At 40.6% G+C, this 25,076-nt stretch overlaps 4 protein-coding genes across 6 annotated transcripts; 2 read left to right on the forward strand and 2 right to left on the reverse strand.

The window, feature by feature from the left end:
• Positions 1–5,781: 5,781 nt before the first annotated feature.
• LOC129761904 (aurora kinase B) lies at positions 5,782–7,026 on the reverse strand. The gene is made up of 2 exons (XM_055759748.1): positions 6,577–7,026; positions 5,782–6,513 (listed from the first exon to the last, which is right to left on the reverse strand). The coding sequence occupies exons 1-2, from the start codon at positions 6,900–6,902 to the stop codon at positions 5,910–5,912; spliced, it is 930 nt and encodes a 309-aa protein (XP_055615723.1). The 5' UTR covers positions 6,903–7,026; the 3' UTR covers positions 5,782–5,909.
• A 5,535-nt stretch (positions 7,027–12,561) lies between these two features.
• Positions 12,562–14,321, forward strand: LOC129771285 (zinc finger protein OZF-like). The gene is made up of 3 exons (XM_055774776.1): positions 12,562–12,807; positions 12,870–13,869; positions 13,929–14,321. The coding sequence occupies exons 1-3, from the start codon at positions 12,676–12,678 to the stop codon at positions 14,228–14,230; spliced, it is 1,434 nt and encodes a 477-aa protein (XP_055630751.1). The 5' UTR covers positions 12,562–12,675; the 3' UTR covers positions 14,231–14,321.
• On the reverse strand, positions 13,871–15,177 carry LOC129771296 (uncharacterized). The gene is made up of 2 exons (XM_055774788.1): positions 14,748–15,177; positions 13,871–14,688 (listed from the first exon to the last, which is right to left on the reverse strand). The coding sequence occupies exons 1-2, from the start codon at positions 14,776–14,778 to the stop codon at positions 14,312–14,314; spliced, it is 408 nt and encodes a 135-aa protein (XP_055630763.1). The 5' UTR covers positions 14,779–15,177; the 3' UTR covers positions 13,871–14,311.
• A 3,803-nt stretch (positions 15,178–18,980) lies between these two features.
• Positions 18,981–22,161, forward strand: LOC129769093 (N-acetylgalactosaminyltransferase 7). 3 transcript variants are annotated; one of them, XM_055771135.1, is made up of 4 exons: positions 18,981–19,123; positions 19,203–19,502; positions 19,640–20,288; positions 20,348–22,161. In XM_055771135.1, exons 2-4 carry the CDS (start codon positions 19,283–19,285, stop codon positions 21,267–21,269), a joined length of 1,791 nt encoding a protein of 596 aa, XP_055627110.1. In that variant the 5' UTR covers positions 18,981–19,123; positions 19,203–19,282; the 3' UTR covers positions 21,270–22,161. The 3 variants fall into 3 exon arrangements, with proteins under 3 accessions (XP_055627110.1, XP_055627103.1, XP_055627093.1); XM_055771128.1 differs by having other exon boundaries at positions 18,999–19,137; XM_055771118.1 differs by having other exon boundaries at positions 19,082–19,502.
• The last annotated feature ends 2,915 nt before the right edge of the window (positions 22,162–25,076 follow it).

Below are 25,076 nucleotides of genomic sequence, written 5' to 3' on the forward strand. Positions count from 1 at the left end.
ATGAACGGTGTCACCTAGAGCCTGTTTGTGCACCTTACGCCAGAAGGGAATCCATCAGGAGGAGAGTGATGCCACGGTTCCCCGGGAAGACATCGAAGCAGCCGCCACACACACACACATACACGCGCGGAATTCTTTTCATTTGGATGTCATTCAGCATCGAGAAAATTCCGGAAAGATCTAATCGTTGCTGTAAAATAATCTGCCAGTTCCCCTGGGAATTTAAAAATACATTCATGCGAAAGAGTTTTTTTTAACTTTTTCTAACCATATAACACAGCGACATTTGATTTTGTAATTTAATCAAGTGTAATTAGCAGGAAAGCTTCTGAAGATTATTCTTCCCCATCAGTAGGATATTTTTGTATCCATTATAAGTTTTTGAACAAAGTCATTTTTGGGAAAAAAGTGAAAAATTATTTTTTGGACCATCGGTTAACTTTGAAAAATCATAACTCAAAAACGAAAAAAAAAACTCTCTGGTTTCGACATATGTTATGAGCTTGAGCTTGGGTAGACTGTACAATTCGTAGTTGCTCTCCGTGATTGACCTGAACCAACCAAATTGCACAAAGAACCCACAGAATGACGCTTGGGACTAGCAAACCATTCTCGTTGTGCAATTTTCGTTGGTTCGAGCTTTAAATGGTCAATAACGACGCCGGCCACGTCCTTACAGTCACCAGGGGAAGGAAGGAATGTTAGTATGATATTCGCCGCCCGAAGGGCAGAAGGGTCGCCTCTATAGCGTGGTTCCCTAGCGTTTATCATGGACGGGATAGTTGTTAGTGGGAATGGTTAGGAATAATCAGGATTCACTGTGGTAAGTGATGTGATTCTAAAAACGTAAACTCTCAAATATACGGCGAAATGAGATTTGAAGAAAATATACATTCTTATCGGACCGGTCATGCATTTCGTTATTCATCGTGTGTAGTACACAGATATTTTTCCTGACCTGAAAAGGCCATAAAAAACTCCTTCTCCTCTCGTTCTATATATTTTTATTCACTCGCGGAGACCAAGGTTATTTTGGCAACCTGAGAAGGTCGCAAAGAAGCGCTTGTTTCTTTGTTATTATGTTTCAACATATTTTCTAATAACGATGGTAAAGTTTATCTTTGAGCAACATGAGAAGGTTGCCGAGAGACTCCTGCAAAATTCAGTTAACCGACGAAATATAGTCAACCTGAGAAGGTCAACCAGAAAATCCCCCTGAAATTACTCGAATCGACAATATATTTAGTGATTCATTACTCGTATCATGTTTTAAAATTATTTGAACGCAGTGGCTGAGATTATCTCTGGTCAACCTGAAAAGGTCACCGATGAAACTTTTTACAGGGCAGCCAAAAAATTCTATTTCCGGAAAAACGAGAACACGTATATGTTAGTTATATTTTATCACGCGACGGCTGATTCAAGCTTAAATTTAAAATCTGGAAATGAAAATGTGAAATGTAATCTGAAATATCTTTAAATGTAATGTAAATATATGTAAATGTAATGTGAATAGCTGATATTAGAAATAAAACATTTTTAAAATCGGAACTGCCACTCATAACCGGAATTCGAGTCCAAAAATTCCAAGCATCATCTAGAATCCTTTTCTGCATGCAGATTCCATCTCTGAAGTGGATTGCTGTATTGAGTTCCGTACCATGTGAAAAACCACGCTAGCAGTAACAAGATGATAACTAAAGGGAAGAAATAATAATATACACAAATATACCCATCCCCACATCAAATGTCCCAAGAAACATGTTAAGGAGTATCAAAATAGAATGGACTTATCTCTGACCATATTTGCATCACTACTAGAGATGTGCCATCCGCTCATGAGCTGTTCCGAAGAATCGACTCTTTGAAGTGAGTTGACGCGGAACAGCTCGCAAAAAAAAATCAAACAGCTCTTCAGCTCACTTTGATGATGATGAAGGAGAGAAAGGAGCTGTAGAATTGAAGAGAGTGTGTGAGCTGTAAGATTCAAATGAACTGACCGTCTCTCGCTCTTCGTGTTAAGACATCAGTTCAGTTTCATTTGTTCCTTGTAAGTTCAACTGTTATATTCGCGTTGACGGCATTGAGCTTTGTTTACCAGTTTAGGGGGCGCCAAAAATAATAATTGGCTCTCAGGCAGAATGAACACGTTTTTAAAATTCAAATTATTAATGAAAATTAACTTCTGTGTATCAAATGAGTATTCTATTTCAATGAAAAACACTTTGTTTGCAGGCGGTGCAAAAATCTCATAAGATTTTTTTTTTTTGAAGAAAACTTTCTATTGTAATGTAAAGCCTCAGTAAAAATGTCGGAAATGTTGTACTCGCCGAGTCTGTTGTAAATAATAGTCTGGAATACGTGTTTCAAGTAATTAATAATATGGTGTGAAAAATTTCATTTGAATTTTAACATTTTCAAACTGGCTTCGTGGCTATCGAGTTTGGGACCCAAATTGAGAGTCGGCACTGACAACTGAGCTGAAGAGCTGTTCATAAAGAACAGCTCATTTAGATGAGCTGATATGATCAGAGCTGTTCATCATGATGAGCTGATTTGCACACCTCTAATCACTACTGACTACAAACAATAAATAAAGGCCCATTTATACGTTGCTAGTAGCTGACTTGACAATGAGCAGCTACTGACCCGGTGGACTCGCTTGACAATTGGTTGACTCGCCTTGTCCGTTCACATAGTGTGAGCTGCTGGCGAGAAACTAGATACTACGGCACGGGTTTACCTGGGATGCCAGGCGATTTTTCAAATGTCCATCAAATAGTCAGAAACAGCAATCAGGTCCGAATTTGTCAAATGATTGGTCCGAAATCGACTTCTTTATTGGTAGTTTTCATCTTAGGTTTTCAGTTGAATGTATCATTACACAATTTTATAGAGATTACAGAGCAGTGTTGAGAATAACACCTGAACAAGTGGAAAAACTGTTGAATTTAATTGCTCCACAAATACAACGCCAAGATACACTCATGAAGGATGCTGTACCTGCAAGAGTGATAATATAAATGACATTGATATGCCTTTCTTCTGGAATATTGTTCAGATTGTTGTCGATATTTTTTAGAATCTCGAAAGCATCCATAGCTAAGATAATTCCGGAAGTATGTGATGCTTTAAATGATAGTCTAGAAGACTTTTTAAAATTTTATTCACACGCGTCAAAAATTAAAATAATGAATGAAAATGTACTTTTTTAAATCGAATATGTATTCTGTTTCTTAGAACCTTACTTTTTTTCGCAAGTTGTGAGTGAATTTTGAATGAAAATTGTGCCTGATAATGATTCTATATTAGACATTCTCCAGAAAACTATCTCAAAAAGAAAGCGTGCCCCGCCAGCGTGCAAAACAGAATAACAATGATTTCGTTAAGAAACTATGAGGGTTTTATTTGTTTTTCCAATAATTTTCAAGTCTATAAATATCTTCGCATATTTTCAAATATCTTAAAAATAGAGACATTTCTTTACATTTGGCATCCCTGATTCGAACGCTAAATTCTGTTTTTGACGTTTTGAAGCATGCGAGTGCGAGTAAATTCAAAAAACTTTGAAGTAGCTCGCACGCCGGATCACACATGACAATAACTGGCATGATGTGTTCACACGGTGTGAGTAGCTGCACTGCAGTAACTGACTAGACCGACTCGTATGCTTGCTCGCACCGTCTGAACCCGGCTTAATGCGCGAGCCCTAGCTTCATGCTGCATACGCTCAATTTGTGTTGGTTGGGATAGGGTTGCCAAGGCCCCGTTTTGCTCCAATGATACACGCACACAATCAAATAGCTTTCCTTTGATATCAGCATGCAGTGTGCAGTGTTCGACACGGCGAAAAGTAAACACAAAATACACTAAACACAATACACCCCTTCCTCTAGTTTCCGTCCGAGTTAAATTTACACACGCGACGAACTGGTGACCAAATTTGTTTACAATGCGCGGGAATATACTAAAGCAACTGCGCAGTTGTATTTGGTGATAGCCTCACTACGCAAATAAAATGCGATTGCTGCCGAATGCAAGCTTCGGGAAATTGTATGCAAAACACTAACAAACTAACAAACTCGACTGAGCTTCGCGACATGTATGAACATGTTGAATAAAATATGCGGCTCCAATAATCACATCAACAGCGTTTCAAAACATCGGAAATATCACTTTTTCACACTTTCCTACGAGATTATATCTCATATCTCATATTACATCACATATCTCATGACAACCGAATGCCTTCAGTAAAAACCTGTACCGAACGTATTGGCGATCTAACGCAAAACGTAAACGATCGGTGAGACATCTGGATTTTGTTTTTGAACTAAGAAAATGATGCAAAGGTAACCTAAAACTCGAAAACCAATCACGTATATTTTACTTCCGGGCTTTCCAAGGTAGTTCTCACATGCAGGAATCGTGCATTTTTCTATTTATGTTTGATTGTGCTCTCGAATTTCCTTCTTTAATTCAACCATTGTCAACATTTTTATAGTTTTCACTACTGAAAGAGGTAAATAAATAACATGTTATATATAAAATTGCGCAGAATTAAATTTCTTTCAAACTCATCGTAATCAAATGTTCTTTCATGATTATAACATTGTAATTTATGGAAAGAACTACAAACCTTCCATAAGCTCACATGGCAAAATTTAAAACCATCATCACTTTCACCGCAGCGCCGCCTAGGTGTAGATTTGTACGTTAGATCGCCAATAGCGGATTGAGCTATAACATTTTGGGACACATAAGACGACGACGAATGATGCAAATAAAACCCAACGCGGAGCAAAAATAATAATGTCCGTACCCGATGACTGCCGGAGTGAAACTCTCTCTGGTTTCGACATATGTTATGTGAAAAATTCTCAGCTTTCCAGAAAAAAATATAAAAAATATAACGCCTTTGGTCCCGGGACTATGAAAACAATAAAAAAAAACGAATACAATTAATAATAATGAGGGCATAAATCGAATTCAGTACAGAATTTTTTCAAAAAAAGGCGATTGGCTTTAATTTGATATGTCGGTCATCTAAATCGGTTTAGTAGTTCAAGAGTTATGATTTTTTGAAAAGTAATTTTTGGAAAAAAGAGGAAAAAGTTCAATTTTCGGACAACCCTAAAATGGAAATGGTCGAGAGGTTTTAGGGGACAATAAATATTTCTATGGCGGTTTGACACTCCTCCCTCTCTCTAAAGGGAGGTGGGGCTGAATAACTCGAGAACTAATCAAGCAAATGAAATCAAACTTAGCATACAGAAGTTTAAGGGATCGATAAACGTTTCTATGGTGGTTCGACACTCCTCCCTCCTCTCTAAAGAGGGGGGTTGCGTAACTCGATAACTAATCAAGCAAATTGAACCAAATTTGGCATGTGGAGGTTTTAATGGGCACGGAATGTTGTTATGGTAGTTCGACACTCCTCCCCTTCTCTAAAGTAGAGGAGGGGGGCTGCATAACTAGAGACCTCAGCCAACTCTTCATTCAATTCAATTAAAATGACGATTACCTTTATAATTCTCACGAGTTGAGCATTTTTTAAATGGTTTAAAGTAAACGAATTTTCGATTGAGATGAGCGAGATATTTGCGTCAAGAATTGTTCCGCATAGCCGCCTCACACGTTGTGCTTTGGCGGCTAAATATTTAACCCGATTGTGTTTCACTAATTGATTTGTGCCGACACGCGGATATTTGCCAATGAGATTTATTTACATATGCAAATCTGATTCAAATTAGTCCGGAATAAATACAAGCTCAAATGCCTTTTGTTTTATAATACTGCTGCCCTGATTTTTCACATAAAATAAGTTACATCGATAATTTTATAAAGACATAATACATTTATTGATAAAAAAAACTTAAAACAGGTTTCAAACAAACTACATATTGAAATTATTGGTCCCCCTTAATCCAGTAGTGGGTCATCACGTCCACCAGAGTGATCCGAGAATTACTCGGTTTGCGCAGCAGTTTCGAAATTAAATCCCTCGCTCCCGCACTCATGAAGCGTGGATAATCAATTTTCAGTCGCCGAATTTTGTCGTAAGTGGCCTCGGTCGTTTCGGACTCGAACGGTGGAAAACCGACACAAAACTCAAAGCACAGAATGCCCAAACACCACTGATCCACGGAATCGTCGTATATTTTTCCATCGACCATCTCCGGTGGCAGGTAGTCCAGCGTGCCGCACATCGTCTTCCGTCGGTTCGAATGGGTGTGAGCGGACCATCCGAAATCAGCTAATTTCACGTTGTCGTCATCCGTCAGCAGAATGTTCTCTGGTTTCAAGTCGCGATGGATAACGTTATTCGCGTGGCAATAGTTCAAAGCATCCGCCACTTGGTACGTGTATTTGGCCGCTCTTCTCTCCTCAAATCGTCCATTAGGTGATTGTTTTAAATGTTTATACAACTCACCTTGGGAAGCAAGTTCCAGCGCCAAATAGATGCGACGCTCATCGTGGAACCATGTATACAGACGGAGAATGTGAGGATGCCTGGAGGAAACAAGTGAATGTAAACTGAATGAATCTTCATGAGAATCGCCATCTGCTACTTACTTGAGTCGGGATTGAATCTCAACTTCCCGCAAAATCTGCTTCTCCACCCGTCCTTTGACTACTTCCGACTTGAACATTACCTTCATGGCGACCATAAACTTGGTGTGCTTTTCCCGGGCCAAATAGACTCGACCAAACTTACCCCTTCCTAGCGGGCAGCCCAGCTCAAAATCATCCTTCGTCCAGTGGTACGTGTTGCCGTAAGCCGGATGGGACATCATATTGACAATTATCTGTGTCACTCCCACTACGTGTTCCGAGCTAACACCGTCGATCAGCTGCGGAAGATCATCCATTGTGTAGGTTCGTTCCTGGCAGTCGGCCATTGTGGTGAGTTTTTCCTCAATAACTAGAGGTAACACGAAAGCAGCACGGACTCAAAATTGCTGCGGGTAAATTAAATTTGCAACCGAAAAAGACGCTCAGTGAACAAAGAATAAAATTTGAAAACTGACAGCTGCCGACGTACGTTTGTGTGAGTGAACTCTAATGAAAATTCATTCGACTAATGGTTCGCGCCAACTGCGCTGGGTTGTTAAATTCATCAATGCATACTAATAGATTTATACGATTTATACCGATGAATGTGCGCTATTGGAGATCGAAACTCTCGCTCGGCTGCTAGATAAGTATTCAGTTTTTGTTTTTGTTTCAGTCTAGTGTTTGATAAGTCATGTAATGTTGGAATTTTCGTCTCTTCCTTTTCACCGAAAATTCTTTTTCAGAGAGAAATAAATGTGTTTTTCTCTATCTTCGAAGTTCAACGAGAATGCTTTTTCGTCTCTCATTTAGTACTGAAAATATGAAGTGAAAAATCAGTGCAATACAGTGCATAATTTGTTTAATCGTCACGGTTTTTTTGTCGAAATTCATCGAATAAGCTAGACCATATTCCGTTTTGCCCTAAGTGGTGCGGACTCAATCCACTTCATTTTCAAGCAAATTCATGCATATTTTCAAGCGATTTCTTGCAATAAATTCTCAGACCACCAGAGATGCCAGATTTACAAATATGTTTGTAAACTTACAGACGTATCTGTAAAATACTTTTTATTTTTGTTGACTTTTTGGATATAACAATATTTCATAAAATAAGATATGGATATAACAATATTTTAAAAAATAAGAGGCTCTATTCATCACATCAAAGATATTTGACTAACCATATGATATTTTTCCATAGTTTTAATACAGAAAAGTTATTATATTTAGTTTATATCAATACAAATGACGTTAGACCAGCGATACTCAACCTGCGGCCAGGCAGTCTTTCTGGTTGGCCCATCTGGTGTGTATGAAGTTTGGAACTCATACACATAAGTACTTTTGCCTTGACATCATTGCAGACGAAAGAGAGGATACGGTTATTCACAATTAATGAAAAATTGCATTCTCTGCAGGTAAGGAAAAATCTTGAACGAAAATTGTTTCTGATAATTATTTTCTGTTCTAGATAAGATTGTTTTGCTGAAATGCAAGGAGATTTATTGAAAAATAGTTAAGTTAGGGTCAGGACTATGTCATTTTCATTCTATTTTCAACAACTTACATTTGCTTTCGGGTCTGCTTATGACGAAATATGGGTTACTGTACGATATTGTTACCACAGACATGGTTCATGGCCGTGTGGTGATCTAAAACTTGTATAGCCTTGCATGGCGGATGGAAAATATACACTGCATTTTTTTTATAAATTTCATCAACGAGACCGCAAGTCTTGGTGGATGTCCAATATATCAACGAAGAAATACTGATTTTTATAAAAATTAACAACGCGTATATATGTGTATGTATGTATGTGTAGATCGTTGAAACATTAAAACACACTTACAGCACATACGTTATTAAGTGGTCCGAAAAATCGTTTTTTTCCACTTTTTCCCAAAAATGACAAAAGAAAATTAATAACTTTTGAATCACTGAATCGATTTAGATGATCGACATATAAATTGACCTATCCTTTTATTAAACAATATTTAACTTGCGAAAAAAAAATTTATATTTTAGTAATTATTGATTGTAGTCGTTTTTTATTTTTTTATGAGTTTGGACTAGAGGGCGCTATATTTTTTATATTTTTTTCTTGAAAGCTGAGGATTGTTTACATAACATATCTCGATATCAGAGTTGCTATTTTTTCGTTTTTTAGATATTATTTTTCAAAAAAAATCATTTTTTCCCAATTGTCCAAAAACAACTTTCTGTGAAAAAATCATACCATTTGAACTACTGAACCGATTTAGATGATCGATATATTAAATTGAATCCAATAAGCAAAATTTGAAAAAATATCACGCTTGCGGGAAGATTGGATTCTAGTAGCATAGGTCTAGTTCTGTTACATATGAATATTGATCGAAGACTTAAAACATGTTAAATTTACAAAATTCTAACTTAAAAACGATAATTATAGCATATCTGATATCGAGATATGTTAGGTAAATAATTCTCCGCTTTCCATAAAAAATATAAAAAAATATAGCGCTCCTATCTTTAACCGAGAAATCTATGAAAAACTAACTCAATCAATAATTACAAAAAAAAAATCAATTTTTTCGCAAAAGTAATATTTTTTCAAAGAAAAATAACTCGTAAGCTTCAATTTGATATGTTGATGATATGAATCGGTCCAATAGTTCGAAAGTTTTGACTTTTTGTAGTGGGAAAAATGGGGAAAATTTTTTTTTCGAACCATCGATTAATTTTGAAAAATCATATGTCAAAAACGAAAAAAATAGCATCTCTGTTATCAAGCTATTTTATGTAAAAAATTCTCAGCTTTCAATCCATATTAAAAATAGGATCCATATTATCTGCAAGTTCCATATTTCTCAATTAAAGATCATTGGCTTCAATTTGATATGTCGATCATCTAAATCGGTTAAGTGGTTCGAAAGTTATAAATTTTTGAAAAAAGTCATTTTGGGAAAAAGCGGAAAAATGATTTTTGGGATCACCCTAAAATGTAAATGGGCACCCTAATGACAAAATAGAAAAATACGAGTCTAATGTTTTGCGATAAAGAACAAAACTACCACTTTTGACGAAGATCTGAGAACCACTATATTGGTTAGGCATGGAATGGCTGTATATATATACAAAATACAATCTTACGTGCATCGTGATGTACAAAGTATTAAGGAATATGTGAAAATTAACGTTTAAAGACATTTCTATAGATCTGCACACTTTAACAGACTTTTCCACATTTTTAACAGACATTCACATGTTTTTACAGACTTTTTTTAAAAATCATCTGGCAACTCTTCCTTCCACTTTTTATCGAATATTTCCAAATCGCAGGTGTAAACATTTACGTGACTCTGACTTTGTTTGTTTTTATTTCGTTCGGGAAAACGTTATGACAAAGAGAGGGGACATTAAAAATGCGTTGCTCAGTGAAAGGCTGAGATGCTCTTTCAGAGATGCAATGGTTAATTAAACAATTAACGGAAAAATGTAGTTCGTTCATTTTATAATTTTACTTATTTTTGCCCTTGACAACAATACCTCTTTTATAGTGTTGATTATCATAAGAAAAATAACACTCCTGATCGTTGGATCTCTTTTGACATTTCAATTGGATCTTTTTTGACAGCCGTTTTGATTCAGTCCGCACTACCTAGGTTTTGCCTGCCAAGATTGGGTCGATAAAATGTCAACAATCGACCTCAAATACTGCCATTCTGCAATCGATTTATCGACCTTTCTTACCAACATATACAAGGCGTCAACCTGCTTGCAGCGCTGCTTCTAGCACTGCTCGCCACTTGTTTGTATTGGTTTGTGTTACTCTCTGTTATAATAGCCTAGCCAGAAGGGCTAATCCCAAAAAGCCCTCGATCCCTGGTTTAAGTCACGGGGACCATTGAGGGTGCTAAAGAGCTTTATGGTCCACAATAGTGCTTTCCCTTTCCCACTGTTCCCTTTTTCGGATGTCACTTATTAAACCGCCTATTGCTCTATCCACGACTTTTATGGCGTTTTCACCCGACAACAGGTTTGTGTGTTAGGTGTATGTGTATGTGTGTGTATTTTTTATAGCTAATTTTAAACCTACTTAATTTTAAGTTTCCTATACTCTAATTTATTTAATTTTATATCTAACTTAATTAATTGAATAGGTAATTTCTAAACGGTAACATTTATTATTAAAAAGGAATGAAATACGAAAAAAATACACCAGATACAAAAAATACAAAAATACATGCACATGCAACCGCATTGTTTCCCGGGACCGAGTTCATTCGTTTAACACACCGGTTCGAGCTCCTACGAGCAGATTCTCCAGCATCCCTTGATCACGAACGGGGCCAGACAACGCGGCATAAAACAACGGATAAATTATGAGAATAACACATCCAGCTCATCGTATTGCACCAGCGCTTCAGAGTGCGTCCAAGGATTTCCAAGACTTGTTCTAAATTTCCAAGGCTTGTTCTACTTGGAGAAGAACATAATCTAATTAGTTTCAATATTCTTGAATTCGATTCTCACGATTCGCACGTATATATTCTTCATGCTACACTATGTTTTTGCTACAACCAGCCAACATTTTATACCGAATCCTTTGCAGCAAACAGCTAAACGATTCAGTCGCTTTCGTTTCGAACATCGAAGGGTTCAAAATTGATAGACAGCGATCGCCATTCTCGGATGCAAAATCCAACCGTATTATATCAAGCACAGTTGTGCGTGGAAGTATCTAACGGGAAGTACTACCTGAAATAGAATTCAAAATTAATAAACGCAAAGCAAACATATTTTCTATACTCAAGAAACCTGACCCTCGATCCAGTTGTTTTTGTTCGAGATGACAGTTTACCATTGAAGAAAAAGCAGCCATCAGTGATGCCGATTTGTTTCGCTAATCATTTCGTATTTTCGATCAACGAACGATAGACAAGGGGAGGCAAGACGGGAATGTTGTTCCATGTTAGGTCGATATGTTGTTCGTCGACTGGATTGTGGGTTTAGGCAAGGCGCAAATTGAGACGCATATAGCGCGAGTAACTTGGCGCGATAAAGCGCCTGTTTTTGTGGCTAATGGAAACAGATAGAACGGCGCAAATTGGCCAGATGACGCGAGATGGTGGAGCGCTCGTGAGACACGACTCGCGTGGCGCTGTGGCTAAACCACAGTTTCTCGTGCTGGTCATGCCGGTTGTGGTAGTTGTGTTGGTGAACAATCATATAGCACCGTGGGTTTGACACTGTATGGCTGTACTGGTCGGGTGATTGTGTTAGTAAATAAATATATCGCGCAACTCTGTGTTAACCAGTCATTGTATGCGAGCGGCATGTTATTTACACCAAACTGCGACTCAATATGCGCTCCACCACGCTACGTTTGTGGCACGTATGAGTCGTGTTGGTAGTCTCGCGTTCGCTTACGAGCGCTATACGCTTCTCATTTTGCGCCTAGCCTTATGGTTGAAGCATAAAAATAATTCCCTGGTGGTGGAGGAGTTGGAAGAAGAATTCAGTGCCTGCAGGAGTAAAAGGCGGAATTGAATGAGATGGTCTAAACTCCCGTACTAAAGTGGTAGTATTCGAGTCGTGAACGTGAACAAGAACATTCTATTCACCAAGAGTTGCTCGCAATGTGGTTCACCGTGAAATGATCGTACCAAGGCGCCTAGAAGTATATCCTAAGGTGGGCCAACTTGCTAAAACGACTCTTCAGCCATCTTGGAAGACTACTGTGTTTTGTTTGTAAACAATACACAATACGCTAGTGGCGAAGCTCGCTCGTGATCAGTCTGTCTCTTTCACGCTACAAGCAAATAATTCCCCTTCTGCTTTCTTCCGTACTGTTTTCATATACCGCTCCCCTAACCAACTTAGTGACGAAACGGCCTCACCTAGTATCATAGACCCGTCTTGGATCGTACTATTTCACCACGTTCACGTTCACGGCAGGTCTGAACCAGGTTTAAAATGTAATTCATTGATGAACTGCTGTGTTCGCATAAACCTTGACAGTTCAAATCAAAACGAAATGCGATTTGCGTTGTGCTATGTGGGAGAAAAAAAGTTTTAGCACTTTCACAACATAAAAAGGTAAGAATTGGATGATTTGCTTCCAAACACGTTGCAATGGATCTATACGCGCTGAAGTGTAGACTGTGCGAAACGACCGACAGACTGAACGACAGCAAATGGTTGGATTTGTTTTCCGCCGGTAACGAAACACTACTGATGAAAATTGAAGCCTGCACCAGTGTTGTGGTAATATTTTGTGCATGAAGACACCATCGATGCATATTGTTTGGATTTTCGTTTTCTCGTAGATAAGAAAGGCCGACAGTCTACCGAAACGAATTTGTGACCGATGCAACACGCATTTACAGCAGGCATACAGCTTTAGGGTCCAATGTGAGATAACGGACGCCAAACTGCGGCGTGAGATTGAATTACTCCAGAGGAATGATTGGGACATCGGCGAGAGCATAAAAAAAGAGGACAATCAAGAAAGAACAGATACGTGTGACGGCCTTTTGGATATCAAAGTGAAACAGAGTGAACAAAATCCAGAAGAAGAATTGTATGTTATTTTCACCGAGGATTCAGACCCAGATGTCAGCTTATCGAAGATTAAGAAAAGTCTTGAAGCAAAAGAAGATCAGTCCGCAGATGATGGTGAAGAACAGATTAAATCAGAAATAAATGATTCCGCAGAGTCTGATCCCGCGGAGCCCTCGGAGAAAAAAAGCCGGCTACGAATCAAATCTGAAGAACACGATGAGAAGACTCGTTCGAATATCTGTGAAACATGCGGAGAGCAGTTCGAGAAAGCTTCTCAATTGTACAAACACACGAGATCAGTTCACGGGAAAAAACGTTTCCAGTGCAGCACTTGTTCGAAATGGTTCTATCGACGGACTCACTTGCGGGATCACCAGCTGCGCCACAGTGGAATTCGGCAGTTTGAGTGTACAAAATGTGATCGCAAATACGTAACCCAGAAGGGTCTCAAGACACACGTGGACAGCATTCACAGCGATGAACAGCCTTACGTTTGTGACAAATGCGGGACCGGGTTTGCCAAGCCAGGAATGTTACGTAATCATTACAGTACGCACATTGAATCCCGAGATTTTCTGTGTGGTGTTTGCTCGAAGGGGTATAAAACAAAGTCTCAGCTGGATCTGCACATGAATATTCATTTGCCGCTGGATCAGAAAAAGGCGAAGAAGAAACGCCGTCCGGAGAAACCCTGTATATGTCAGTTCTGTGGGAAAGTGTCCAATTCGCTTGCAGCCCACAAATTGCACGTAAGACAACACACAGGTACTGTTCGATTTGTTTATTTTCTAAGACAATAATTCGACAATAATATTCCATTTAAGGCGAGCAGCGCTACGAGTGTCATATCTGTCCAAAGCGATTTATTTCCTTCGGTTCCCACAAGAAACATTTGCTCGTCCACTCGGGTGAGAGACCTTACAGTTGCGAGTTTTGTCAAAAAGCGTTCCGCCAGAAGCATCATTTGACTACGCACACACGGAGCGTGCACACTAACGAAAAACCTTACGAGTGCAAGTTTTGCCTGAAAACATTCGTAACCAAAGGCAATATGATGCTGCATTTGCGCATTCATACTGGAGCCGACGCGAAATCGAAGGTGGCTGCGGATTCTTCAAACATATAATTACAAAACTACGAACATTGGCAACATACTTAAGTATTCAATTTGAAATAAAATAAATATTCCTATTCCAAGCATCGAAACCTACGCTGCTGCATAGCCCGATAATTTCTCCTTCTTCACAGAAGACGGAATGTATCCGAACCTCCTAGCCTTGTCACATGCGCTTTCGGGTGGCAACGGAAATTGTTTACGCTTCCTCATCGCTGCTATTTTGTGCTTCAATAATCGCTTCTTTGGTTTCTTTTCTGCCACTGGCTGCGGGCCGGTTTCAATCCGTTTGGAGACCATTTTTTCCTTCCGCTTGTTCCATTGAATCTCTCGCGGATCGTGAACTAACCGCATCATTGCGACGAATGCCATTTTCTGGGCTTCCGACAGATCGCTGGGTTTGGCATCGGAACTGACGCTTCGCATGGGATGGACCAACGGTAGGTTCGAATTGTTCCGCAGGGCGTGGGCTGTAACGTGATTAACTTGCTGTAGACGATGAACGACGGCGGAAATGAATGCTGCTCACCGAGATGCTGCTTGTTCATCTGCACGGTCATTTTATTTTTTGTTTTGCATCGGATTCTAAGCAGCTACGATAATCTTCCCAAAGGAGCATTGATAGCAGCTGAGGTGAGCAATGTTTATAGATATATTTGCTTGGAATGGTGTGGAACAAGGAATCGCAGTAATCGAGCAACCCTAATAGAAAAAGTAATACTAAAAAACCATTTCCTTTAACTTACAACTGTTTTCATCAGATATAGAAAACACACCGCTTGACATATTGGTAAAGGCCCGTATCCTGGAATATTAACAATAATAGCAGATAAATGTCAGGTCCACACTAAGGCATCACAAAAATGTTAACATAAGGCTAGGCGCAAATTGAGAAGCGTATAGCGCTCGTAATACCAGGGACAGACATACAGCTGTACTTGCGTTGTAAGAGTACAGCTTTGTGCAGGTACTATCGTACCATGACAGACATACTTTGGTTGTACATTGTACCGTATGTCAAACTGACAATCAGAATTTTTCCAATTTTCACCACATATTTCAATGAAAAGCGTTTTTATTTAGCGTCTTAACTATCAAACACAACAAACAAATTTCCACTCTGAGTTATTAACTCAAGAGAAAGTCAGTGAAAAGACTGTTTGCCAAGTGTTTTGATACGATTTGTTCATGCTACCCACCACTAACCGTCTATGGCGCTGCACACAGTACAGCTGTAGCCATCTACAGCGGTAAAATAGGTCGGTACAGGTACAGGGATTGTACCGAGTTGCTTGCATGGTTCTAGCGCTGTACATGGGGTTAAAAAAATGTAAGGGGTTGTATCTAGGACACGACCGCATATTTTCGACGTAGATCTACGCCATTACATCGAAACTATTGCGATAGATTTCGTCCTTTGACGTTTGATTTGATGCCTAGGACTACCAAAATATGTGAACGGAAGAATTGTCAAACGATCATTGTATTTTACATTTTTCTCTGAAATTATTGCACATCTCATGTTTACGCAGTTTTCGAACTGCGAAAGTTCATTCACCTCTAGTATCTGAAATGACGATTTTCCCAAGCTTCTCAGTTTAAAAGTACGTTTTAGAGAAATTGCACAACGACAAGCGAGTACAAAGTGCTCAACACATAAAAATACCCTCGACTTGCATGTGTTTGCAAAGCGGATTCCCCCAGGCATATTCATTTTGAAGTCCGTGTTAGGGAAACACAGCTCGGTGGGAACAAACATACCTCCGACTTGCATGTATATATCGATTTATTTCCTTTAGTTTTAGAGAATCATGAATAAAGATGAGAGATGAAGACGTCACCAAAGTAAAAAACGCTCGAATACACTACGATTACACTTCACGGTGGAAACGGAATGAAACTGGATACGAGATTAGTTTCCCACTAAACTTATCATTATAATATCAAATTATCTTCAGATGAATTTTTTATATGAGCTTATTATATCACATGATTATATCACAGTTTGATACGAAGAAGTTCATTTTCATTCATAATTTTTTATTTGAAAAGTGCTCATTCTGCCTGAAAACTCATCATTATCTTCGACACTTCACTAGCTCGTATAACGTAGTTCAATGGCGTGCCGTTTATTTCGTTTCCACCGTGAAGTGTATTCGAGAATCAGGCCCTATATGTCATCATTTTAATTTTTCCGTGCTTATAACAACAATAAAGGTAAGTTCTTTTGAATAATTTTTAAACATTGCATGTTAACGTTTGTTTCATGGCTTATTATTTCATTTCGTTATTGTATTGTAGGTTCTTACATATGGTCCACTTAATCGCGCATAGCGCAGAGCGCAGAGAAACCGATTCACGGCGATGGTACTGGAAGCACTAGTGGAGATGGAGGTATCGTGCTGGAATTAACCGACGAAGATGGTGATAACTTGGCCGATAAACACCCGCATGATTTGGTAGACCATTCTTTTTCTAAGCTGGTTAAATGTGATAAGTGTCAGCAGTACTTGCAGGGGCTGATACATCAGGGATTGCTATGCAAGCAGTGTAATCTCATAGTGCATCGGCAGTGCGGGGCGGGAAGGGGCTTGAATCGTGCGCAGCGGAAACTGGCAGTCGGATGGTAGAGTTGACCAACCGGAGGCGATCTGGCGCAGTGGTAACATCCATACCTCTCACGCACGAATCACGAATCACCAGTTCAATTTTCACTCCCGACATTATTCCAAAAAAGGAAGTAAAAGTGACGAACCAGCCAGAATGTGTTGAATGGCTATAATAGAGATAAAAAAATAGAGAAAAGCCAGCAGTTCAACGTGGCCAAGCTACCGGCGCCGCAGATTGTCATAATACTTTGCAATGAGATCGAACTGAATGCGATGTGTTACTTGAACCTGGATCTGTACAAGCTGTATCGAACGACACCGCCGAACTACGACGAGGGTAACAAACTGCGTGACTCACTCAACGAAAATCTAATCAACACCGATCTGAGCAGCTACTCGCCGTAGTGTGTAGCCACGGTGCTAAAGAAGTTCTTACGGGAGCTGCCCGATCCGATCATTCCGGTCATGTTTTACGACAAATTTGTCGTAGCCTCAAGTAGGATATTCGATACCTGTTTTATATAACTTTTCACTAACTATCCGTGTATCTGTCCACACAGAAATTACCAGTGATGCGGTAGCAGTGGCTTTGCATATCCAGGATCCGCCAATTTACCACAACATGGCGCTCAAGTACATCATGATCCATCTGATACGAATACGCCAGCCGTATGGCACCCGCCATGTTTTTGGTGCCAACATCTCACACGTCAGAAGTATTTGTTTTCTTCAAAACAGCGATCCGCGTTGACGGCGGTGAGCTTCTTTTACTAGTTTAGGGGAGCGTCAAAGAACAGCCGATTTTCAGTCAGAGTGAACGTTTTCAAAATTAAAATTTTGAATGAAAATTAGCTTTTCCATATCAAATTAGTATTCTGTTTAAATTTAAAACATTTTTGTTTGCAGGTGGGGAAAAAGTCTCATACGAAAATTGTTTATGAAGACAACTTTATATTATAAAGAACAAAATCAGCAACAATGTTGGAATTGTATGACCATATGGTTGAATGAAAGTCAGAAATACGTGTTTCTAATAATTAAATAACATAATGTAAAAATTTTCATTCAAATTTGAAAATTTGAAAACCGGCTTCGTGTCTTCTAATCTGGTAAAGATTACACTAACGATTTTGGGACCCAAATTATCTAATTATCTAACTTCAAGTCGCCACCAGACGTCGACGTCATCGCTAATTGCCAATTTACCATCATCTGACATATCGTGATGTCGATGATGAACTTTTACAGCAGAGGGATAGTGAGATAGGCGGTGACGGTAGGTAGAGTGAGATAGCGATAATCGTGTCATACACCTGGAATACGCCGAATGCAGTATCAGCGGGGATTGAAAGAGGAGCCGATAATACTGATACAAGTGTGGTGTCATATACTAATGCGTCCTCCTTGGGAGAAAATTGTGTAAGTATACGTGCCAGCATTGCCTGACTGCCACATGTTCAGGCGTTTGTTTATTTTTTCCAGTCAAGTCGAGTATAACACGGAAAACCACTTGCGAATAATGGAACTGTTGCCTTATAAGCTGGACTGGAACGAAAACCTACCAGAATTTCTATCTGCTCCTGCGGCACCACTACGGAAAATCTCCCGATGTACGGCCGTGTTACAGCAGCAGCAGCAACAAAAAATACCCGGCAGTTGGTGATGCAAACACACCAGCTGACCTGACGGATCAAACCGACCGATTCCTTCCTCGAGGCCCAATTTTATTTGTATAGAAATAAATATTCATTATTTATTTTAATTACAATAAATAAAAAAAATGTTTGTTTTCATTAGAATACCATTGAACCGACTTTGGACAGACAAATGACCCCGTGTTGAACAAATTACATATATGTTTAGGGTATATGTTAAACCAATGTTGAACCGACCGCTTATAGTGGGCCATACTGGCCGGTTTGATATTTGTTTACCATTGTTATTGTGTAATATGTACGAATAATTCGTATTGCAAAAATTTACTGGTCATTGGTAATATTTACCAAAAAAAAAATCGTCATATATACCAATTTTTTTGGTCAGTGTATGAATGATGGGTCCGAACCCACCCTGTGTAACGATGACAAACGTCAGTGTTCCCAACCGACAAATCGGCTTTCAGATGTTCTTTTCTGCCCCCGTTCATCCGTTCATTCCGCGCACAACATCAACAAATTGTGGCAGTTGATCGGATTGTGTGTGTGGGCGCGAGCGAGACGGCAGCAGCCAAGTGCAACGAAGAGAGGCCGAAAACAATCGCAGCCCCATTTATCCGGTTCAGATAGCAGAAAAAGAGGTACACGTAGACAGGTATCTATCGGTACCATCGTTTTTATCTGCGGTGGATATACGCGTTTTATTCAGAGGATTTTCAGTTAGTTTCAGAGCGCTTCGTAGTGGGCGGTAGTTTTTCCTATTTTCGTACTTGTGGCAGACAGCTTGAAGCTGCTACGGAATGCGAGTGACCAACATACGACGGGGACGGATCGCACGGATCGCCGTCACCGTTGCGGTGGTTGTCTTCGTGCTGTATCTGATCGCAACCTGGTCCGGGGTGGATCATCGCACGGTAAAGGACGCGTACAATGCCCGGTTTGTCGCTCGACTGGTAGGGAGTGATGGACGCCCGGTGGATCAACCCGATCACAGGAATGTGTTTCCCGTTTTAATCGAAGGTGCGCTTTAATTTTCTCACGCTGTCTGGGTTTAATTGTTTGTGATGAAGGCCTATTTCTCAGTGTGAAACAATATGATGTTGCTCTGCATAAGTAGTTTCTTTTCCGAATGATGTCACACGCTTTTTCGCTTGTAGGCCTGGGCAACTTCGAGCCCAAAGAAGTCGAGCGCCGCGATGGTCCGGGGGAGGGCGGCAAGGCGTACATACCGCCGGAGGATCAACAAAATCGTGCCTCGGACGCCGAAATGGAGTACGGCATGAATATAGTGGTTTCGGACACGATCTCGTTGGATCGCACCATACGAGACACGCGACTGGAGGAGTGCAAACACTGGGACTATCCGCACGATTTGCCCAGCACCAGTGTGATTATTGTGTTCCACAACGAGGGCTTCTCGGTGCTCATGCGGACCGTTCACTCGGTGCTGAACCGGTCACCGAAGCACGTGCTGCACGAGATTATTCTGGTGGATGACTTTTCCGACAAGGAGGATTTGAAGGAAAAGCTGGAGAACTATATCGAGCGGTTCGATGGTAAGGTGAGGTTGATTCGCAACGTCGAGCGCGAGGGTCTCATCCGAACGAGATCGCGGGGGGCGAAGGAAGCGACGGGTGAAGTTATTGTTTATCTGGATGCCCACTGCGAGGTCAACACTAACTGGCTGCCACCGCTACTAGCTCCCATCTATAGGGACCGGACCGTTATGACAGTGCCGGTAATCGATGGGATCGACCACAAAACGTTTGAGTATCGGCCGGTTTATGCCGATGGGCATCATTACCGGTGGGTGACTTGGGGGGATGTCCACAGATCATGAACTGATTTGAATATTTTTGTTTCAGGGGTATATTCGAGTGGGGTATGCTTTACAAGGAAAACGAGGTTCCACGGAGGGAACAGAAGCGCCGCAAGCACGACAGCGAACCGTACAAGAGCCCAACGCACGCCGGAGGCCTGTTTGCTATAAACCGTAAGTTTTTCCTGGAGATTGGTGCCTACGATCCGGGGCTACTGGTCTGGGGTGGAGAGAACTTTGAGTTGAGCTTCAAGATTTGGCAATGCGGAGGCAGTATCGAGTGGGTTCCTTGCTCCCGAGTTGGTCACGTATATCGCGGTTTTATGCCCTACAATTTCGGAAAGCTGGCCAGCAAGAAGAAGGGACCACTGATTACGATCAATTACAAGCGAGTGATTGAGACTTGGTTTGACGAGCAGTACAAGGAGTACTTCTACACGCGGGAACCTTTGGCCAGATATTTGGATATGGGAGATATCAGCGAGCAGTTGGCCCTGAAGGAGCGTCTCCAGTGTAAGAGCTTCCAGTGGTACATGGACAATGTGGCTTACGATGTGCTGGACAAGTATCCCGCTCTGCCGGCGAATCTGTTCTGGGGAGAGCTCAAGAACTCCGGCACGGAGAAGTGTGTGGATGCGTTGGGTAGACAGCCACCGGCCATAATTGGACTGCAACACTGTCACGGTCAGGGTCACAACCAGCTGATTCGATTGAATGCAGCCGGTCAGCTTGGGGTGGGCGAACGGTGTATCGAAGCGGACAATCAGGGTATCAAGCTGGCTTTCTGTAGGCTCGGGACCGTGGATGGACCTTGGCAGTACGACGAGAACACCTCGACGCTGCTGCATCGAACGTACAAAATGTGTATGGGATACCATCCCCAAACCAGAGCGCTTTCGCTGATGCCCTGCGACATTCACAACGCGTATCAGTCGTGGAAGTTCCACACCATCACTCCGCGGTGGTAGAGTCTAGACAACATTCGCAACAGCTGAGAAACATTCCGGCAGATGACTCCCGGTACTTACACTTCCATGCGCCCTTTCTCGTCTATATAGGAGTCAAAGCATTTTTTTTTCGACATAGCATTTAGAACAAGTAGCGCAAACGTTGATATAACTCATCCATTGTAAATATTTAGAAAGTCCACAGTTAGAAATTTAAAAATAGTTCTCTCCCTTAATTACTACTCATTAGAATCGCAGAACGGAAGAAGCAAAACGTAAAACACCCTGCCAAAAATATTTTAACGACATAACGATCGCTCTTCTCTTCCGACTGTCGAAAATAGTCGAAATGCTATTGAAAGATTGAAAGGTACTTTCACCATAATTATCTTTCCAACTTAAATGGAAACACAACAGTTAGACAAAAGTGGTTGCATTGGTTTCTTTTTCTGATCATAGCATTTCTTTTCATTCAATTCCATTTTTAAATTATCGTAAAGAGAACGTATTCAGACGAACATTTGTAACAAAATCGAGGTTGATACGTGGGACTGTGTGTGCCTTCTATTGCGGTGGGAGACGTAAACGTAAAGAGAGAGAGAGGAAGAAACTTGCTTTATTTTTCCATTCAAGTTGCTAGTTCAATGTGCTAAATCTCATACTCTATTTGTTTCGGAAGTCGAATTCTTATTTTCTGTTCCTTTTTGAATAAATGAATACGATTAGTCCGGAGTGACGCAATCAAACCGACGCAGAAGCAAATGGTTAGCGGACAGAATCCGCGAATAGTGCGAGAAGCAATGAAAGAAAAATTCTACGACTGAATGCGGCGGAAACAAACAAAATAAACAAAACCAGATTTAGAATAAATTTACTATTGACTAAGATGAATTAAAATTGTTACGAAAATCAATTGCGGTGGATTTTTCATTGAGAGAAAAAATGGATAGCCTGTTCTTCTCACTTACTGATGCAGCAGTGTGGATCATATCGAGGTCCCGGCTAAATATCCAGCCAAGCTGCAGAACAGAACCACTCGAATCGTGGAATGAATTATCTTACTTCAAAGAATCTTTCCTTCAATGGGTTATGTCCTCTAAGCGTCTTCCACCATGCTCACTATTGGCGGAAAGCTACGTGTGCTTTCATTGGGAGGCGAAAATAATGATGGATATTCAGGTGGAATAAACATGCTTTCAAAATCAAAATTATGAATGAAAATTTACTTTAACGTATCGGATATTTATTTCATGTGATGAAATAAGAGGTTTTTTTTCCGATATCACAGAAACATATTGAACGAAAACTGTCCAATGTTGAATTTATATTATATAGTAATTATTTGTGGAACAAACAGGAAATGCATCGAAAAATGGTTAAGTGAGTGTTAGAACTATATGTGTTAGGTAATGAAACAATATGAAGCAAACATTTTCATTCAAACTTTTATATTTTTACACTGCACTTGGCCCTTCTGATCTGATAGACAATAATTTACCTCCCAAGCACTACATGCACATTTGTCGCCGCAAATATAAACAAATCAGACTATATAACGGACACCAACAAACCATCGCATTCGTGAAACTGAAAACGTTTTGACGTAGGATTACGTCTTTCGGGAACATATTGGGGTACAAATTGAAAAATGAAAATCGATCGCATCGTGAAAAATGTCCAATTTCAAACGCTTGTTACTCAATCATTTCATGATGGATTGATGAGATTTTTGCATCAAACGATTACGGCACTCCATAACAATTTTTCACATTGAATAAAATACTATATATCATATAATTAACTATCGAACAATTGAAAAAATTCAACCCCTATCCAAACAGTGATACCCAGTCCTGATTGGTCGAAATTGACGTCATTTCTTTTTCGCGCCCGATTCGTTCTCTCACCGGCAAGCTGCATGGCAATCGAGTAGGAGGCGCCTACATCACACATACCAAATGATATAAAAGCAAGGAGCATTCGTGGATCTCATTCATTCTTACAACGGACGTGGAACGGACAACAACAAGTGGAGAGCAGCAGCAGTGAAAGCGGCTAATATATAGGCGAGCATAGAAGTTGAGCGGTCAAAATGCGAGCTGTGTCTCGCATCGAGCTTCTATGGCAGCATAAGCAGCGGCAAACAGTAGCAACGGTTGTTGAAACCGGTCTACTACTAGTGGCAGCAGCAAGCATAACGAGCGGATCGTTTCAGGCACGCTCTCTCCGTCAGAAGTGCGAGAACGTTTCTTGGCATCGTGAAAGTGCAGCATCGAATCTGAGCGGCCAACAATTGAGCTGTGTCTCACATAAGTGGCAGTAGCAGCAGCAGCGGCGGTAAACATCGAGGCTGAACCTCAACAATCGAGCTGTGTCTCGCATCGGTCCACTACTGTTGGCAACAACAAACATCATGAGTAGAGAGTTTCAGGCATGCTCTCTTTCTCTACTGCTGCTGCTGCTGCTGCTGCTACTTAGTCAGATTTCTCATTCTTGTTGGACGCTCAGATCGATAAACATATGTGTTTCTAGTGTGCATTGCTGGTACTCCTGTTCACATCAACCAATACAATTGGATGCGGTTATGGAGGTAAAGGAGACAAAGGATCCGGTTGAGGAAGAGTGTATCGCAAGGTTCCACATGACAACATCCAGTGTATCAAACCCGCTATCCGTTGTTTAGCTCACCGTAATGGTGTCAACGAAACCCTTGCAAACCGCCGCACAGAAGCTGAAGATGCCAAAGCCAAAGAAAGCAGCAGCGACTCCGAAAAAACTACCGCTGCCAAAAAGTTAACAACTGCTACATCCGACTGAAACCTCACATTAGCACGCAGCAGATTCCGTACAACCCATTTAACCATTCCAGTCCTTTTCAGGACTTTCGATATTGCTTTGAAACGAAAGAGTTTAATTTATTGTTTTCCACTTATCATAAAAATGATATAAAACTACGATCAAAAATACTGTTTACTTTTCATCATTCTTTGTGTGGACACCGACTGGACAACATCGTTGCTGGATGGGCTGGACGGCGAGGGATCGAGTGCCTTTCCTCAAGGCAAGAGGGCGGAGGTGGTAGCGCTGGAGTAGAGTAATAGAGTAGAGTAGAGTTTTCAAAGGGCCTTTCTCAAGGCTAGAGACGAATGAATTGCAAAAGTTTAAAGTCTCTATAATACAATACCTTCCTTCCTTCCTGTTTACTTTTACATTTTCTTTGATCATGTGCAACTAACAGGAAACTTTTCACGTCAGAAACATACTTTCCATCAACCAACCTGACTGGATGCGGTAAGGGAGGCGAATGACATATGTATGCATATATATATATATATATATAGCGAAACAGCTCCGGTCATACACAGCACTTTTCAAACAAATGCCTCAAGGAATTTTCTAAAATAATATTTTGCCGATGCCTTTGCGCGAACTACACAGGCGAGTAGCACCATAATAGCAAATCAAATGTCGAAGTTCGTGATATGGGTGCGTTCATCGCTATTCGGTTCGGCGTCGGTTTAACCCTTTCATTACGGCAGTGTGCTCCGCCGAAGTGCTACCCCTGTACGAAGCACTGCGCCGAAAAGTATGCACATCGCGCTGGTGTGATCGAAGAGCAGTATGAATTTCATGTCGTCTAAAGACGACGCTCGTACACACAGCTCGTCGCGTGGATGTCGTCTAGACGACATTCGTACACACAGGACGTCGCGCGGATGTCGTCTATAGACGACGCTCGTAACGGATGGGTTAACCATCAATAAATACGCTTGGCAACATTGACATCTGGCAATTTTCATATAAGATTTTTTCCCCGCATGTTAAAAG

The sequence above is a fragment of the Toxorhynchites rutilus genome, chromosome 1, assembly GCF_029784135.1.
Source record: "Toxorhynchites rutilus septentrionalis strain SRP chromosome 1, ASM2978413v1, whole genome shotgun sequence".
Lineage (NCBI taxonomy): Eukaryota > Metazoa > Arthropoda > Insecta > Diptera > Culicidae > Toxorhynchites > Toxorhynchites rutilus.

What these genes read in the sequence shown, in the direction of transcription:
- LOC129761904 (XM_055759748.1), bottom strand. Translation starts at nt 6,902, where the DNA reads ATGGCCGACTGCCAGGAACGAACCTACACAATGGATGATCTTCCGCAG. An exon ending in GAGATTCAATCCCGACTCAA is followed by an intron (nt 6,514 to 6,576) that starts GTAAGTAGCAGA and finishes TGTTTCCTCCAG; the next exon opens with GCATCCTCACATTCTCCGTC.
- LOC129771285 (XM_055774776.1), top strand. Translation starts at nt 12,676, where the DNA reads ATGGATCTATACGCGCTGAAGTGTAGACTGTGCGAAACGACCGACAGA. An exon ending in AAGCCTGCACCAGTGTTGTG is followed by an intron (nt 12,808 to 12,869) that starts GTAATATTTTGT and finishes GTTTTCTCGTAG; the next exon opens with ATAAGAAAGGCCGACAGTCT. An exon ending in GCACGTAAGACAACACACAG is followed by an intron (nt 13,870 to 13,928) that starts GTACTGTTCGAT and finishes ATTCCATTTAAG; the next exon opens with GCGAGCAGCGCTACGAGTGT.
- LOC129771296 (XM_055774788.1), bottom strand. Translation starts at nt 14,778, where the DNA reads ATGACCGTGCAGATGAACAAGCAGCATCTCG. An exon ending in GATGAACAAGCAGCATCTCG is followed by an intron (nt 14,689 to 14,747) that starts GTGAGCAGCATT and finishes ATCACGTTACAG; the next exon opens with CCCACGCCCTGCGGAACAAT.
- LOC129769093 (XM_055771135.1), top strand. Translation starts at nt 19,283, where the DNA reads ATGCGAGTGACCAACATACGACGGGGACGGATCGCACGGATCGCCGTC. An exon ending in GTTTCCCGTTTTAATCGAAG is followed by an intron (nt 19,503 to 19,639) that starts GTGCGCTTTAAT and finishes TTTCGCTTGTAG; the next exon opens with GCCTGGGCAACTTCGAGCCC. An exon ending in GCCGATGGGCATCATTACCG is followed by an intron (nt 20,289 to 20,347) that starts GTGGGTGACTTG and finishes TTTTTGTTTCAG; the next exon opens with GGGTATATTCGAGTGGGGTA.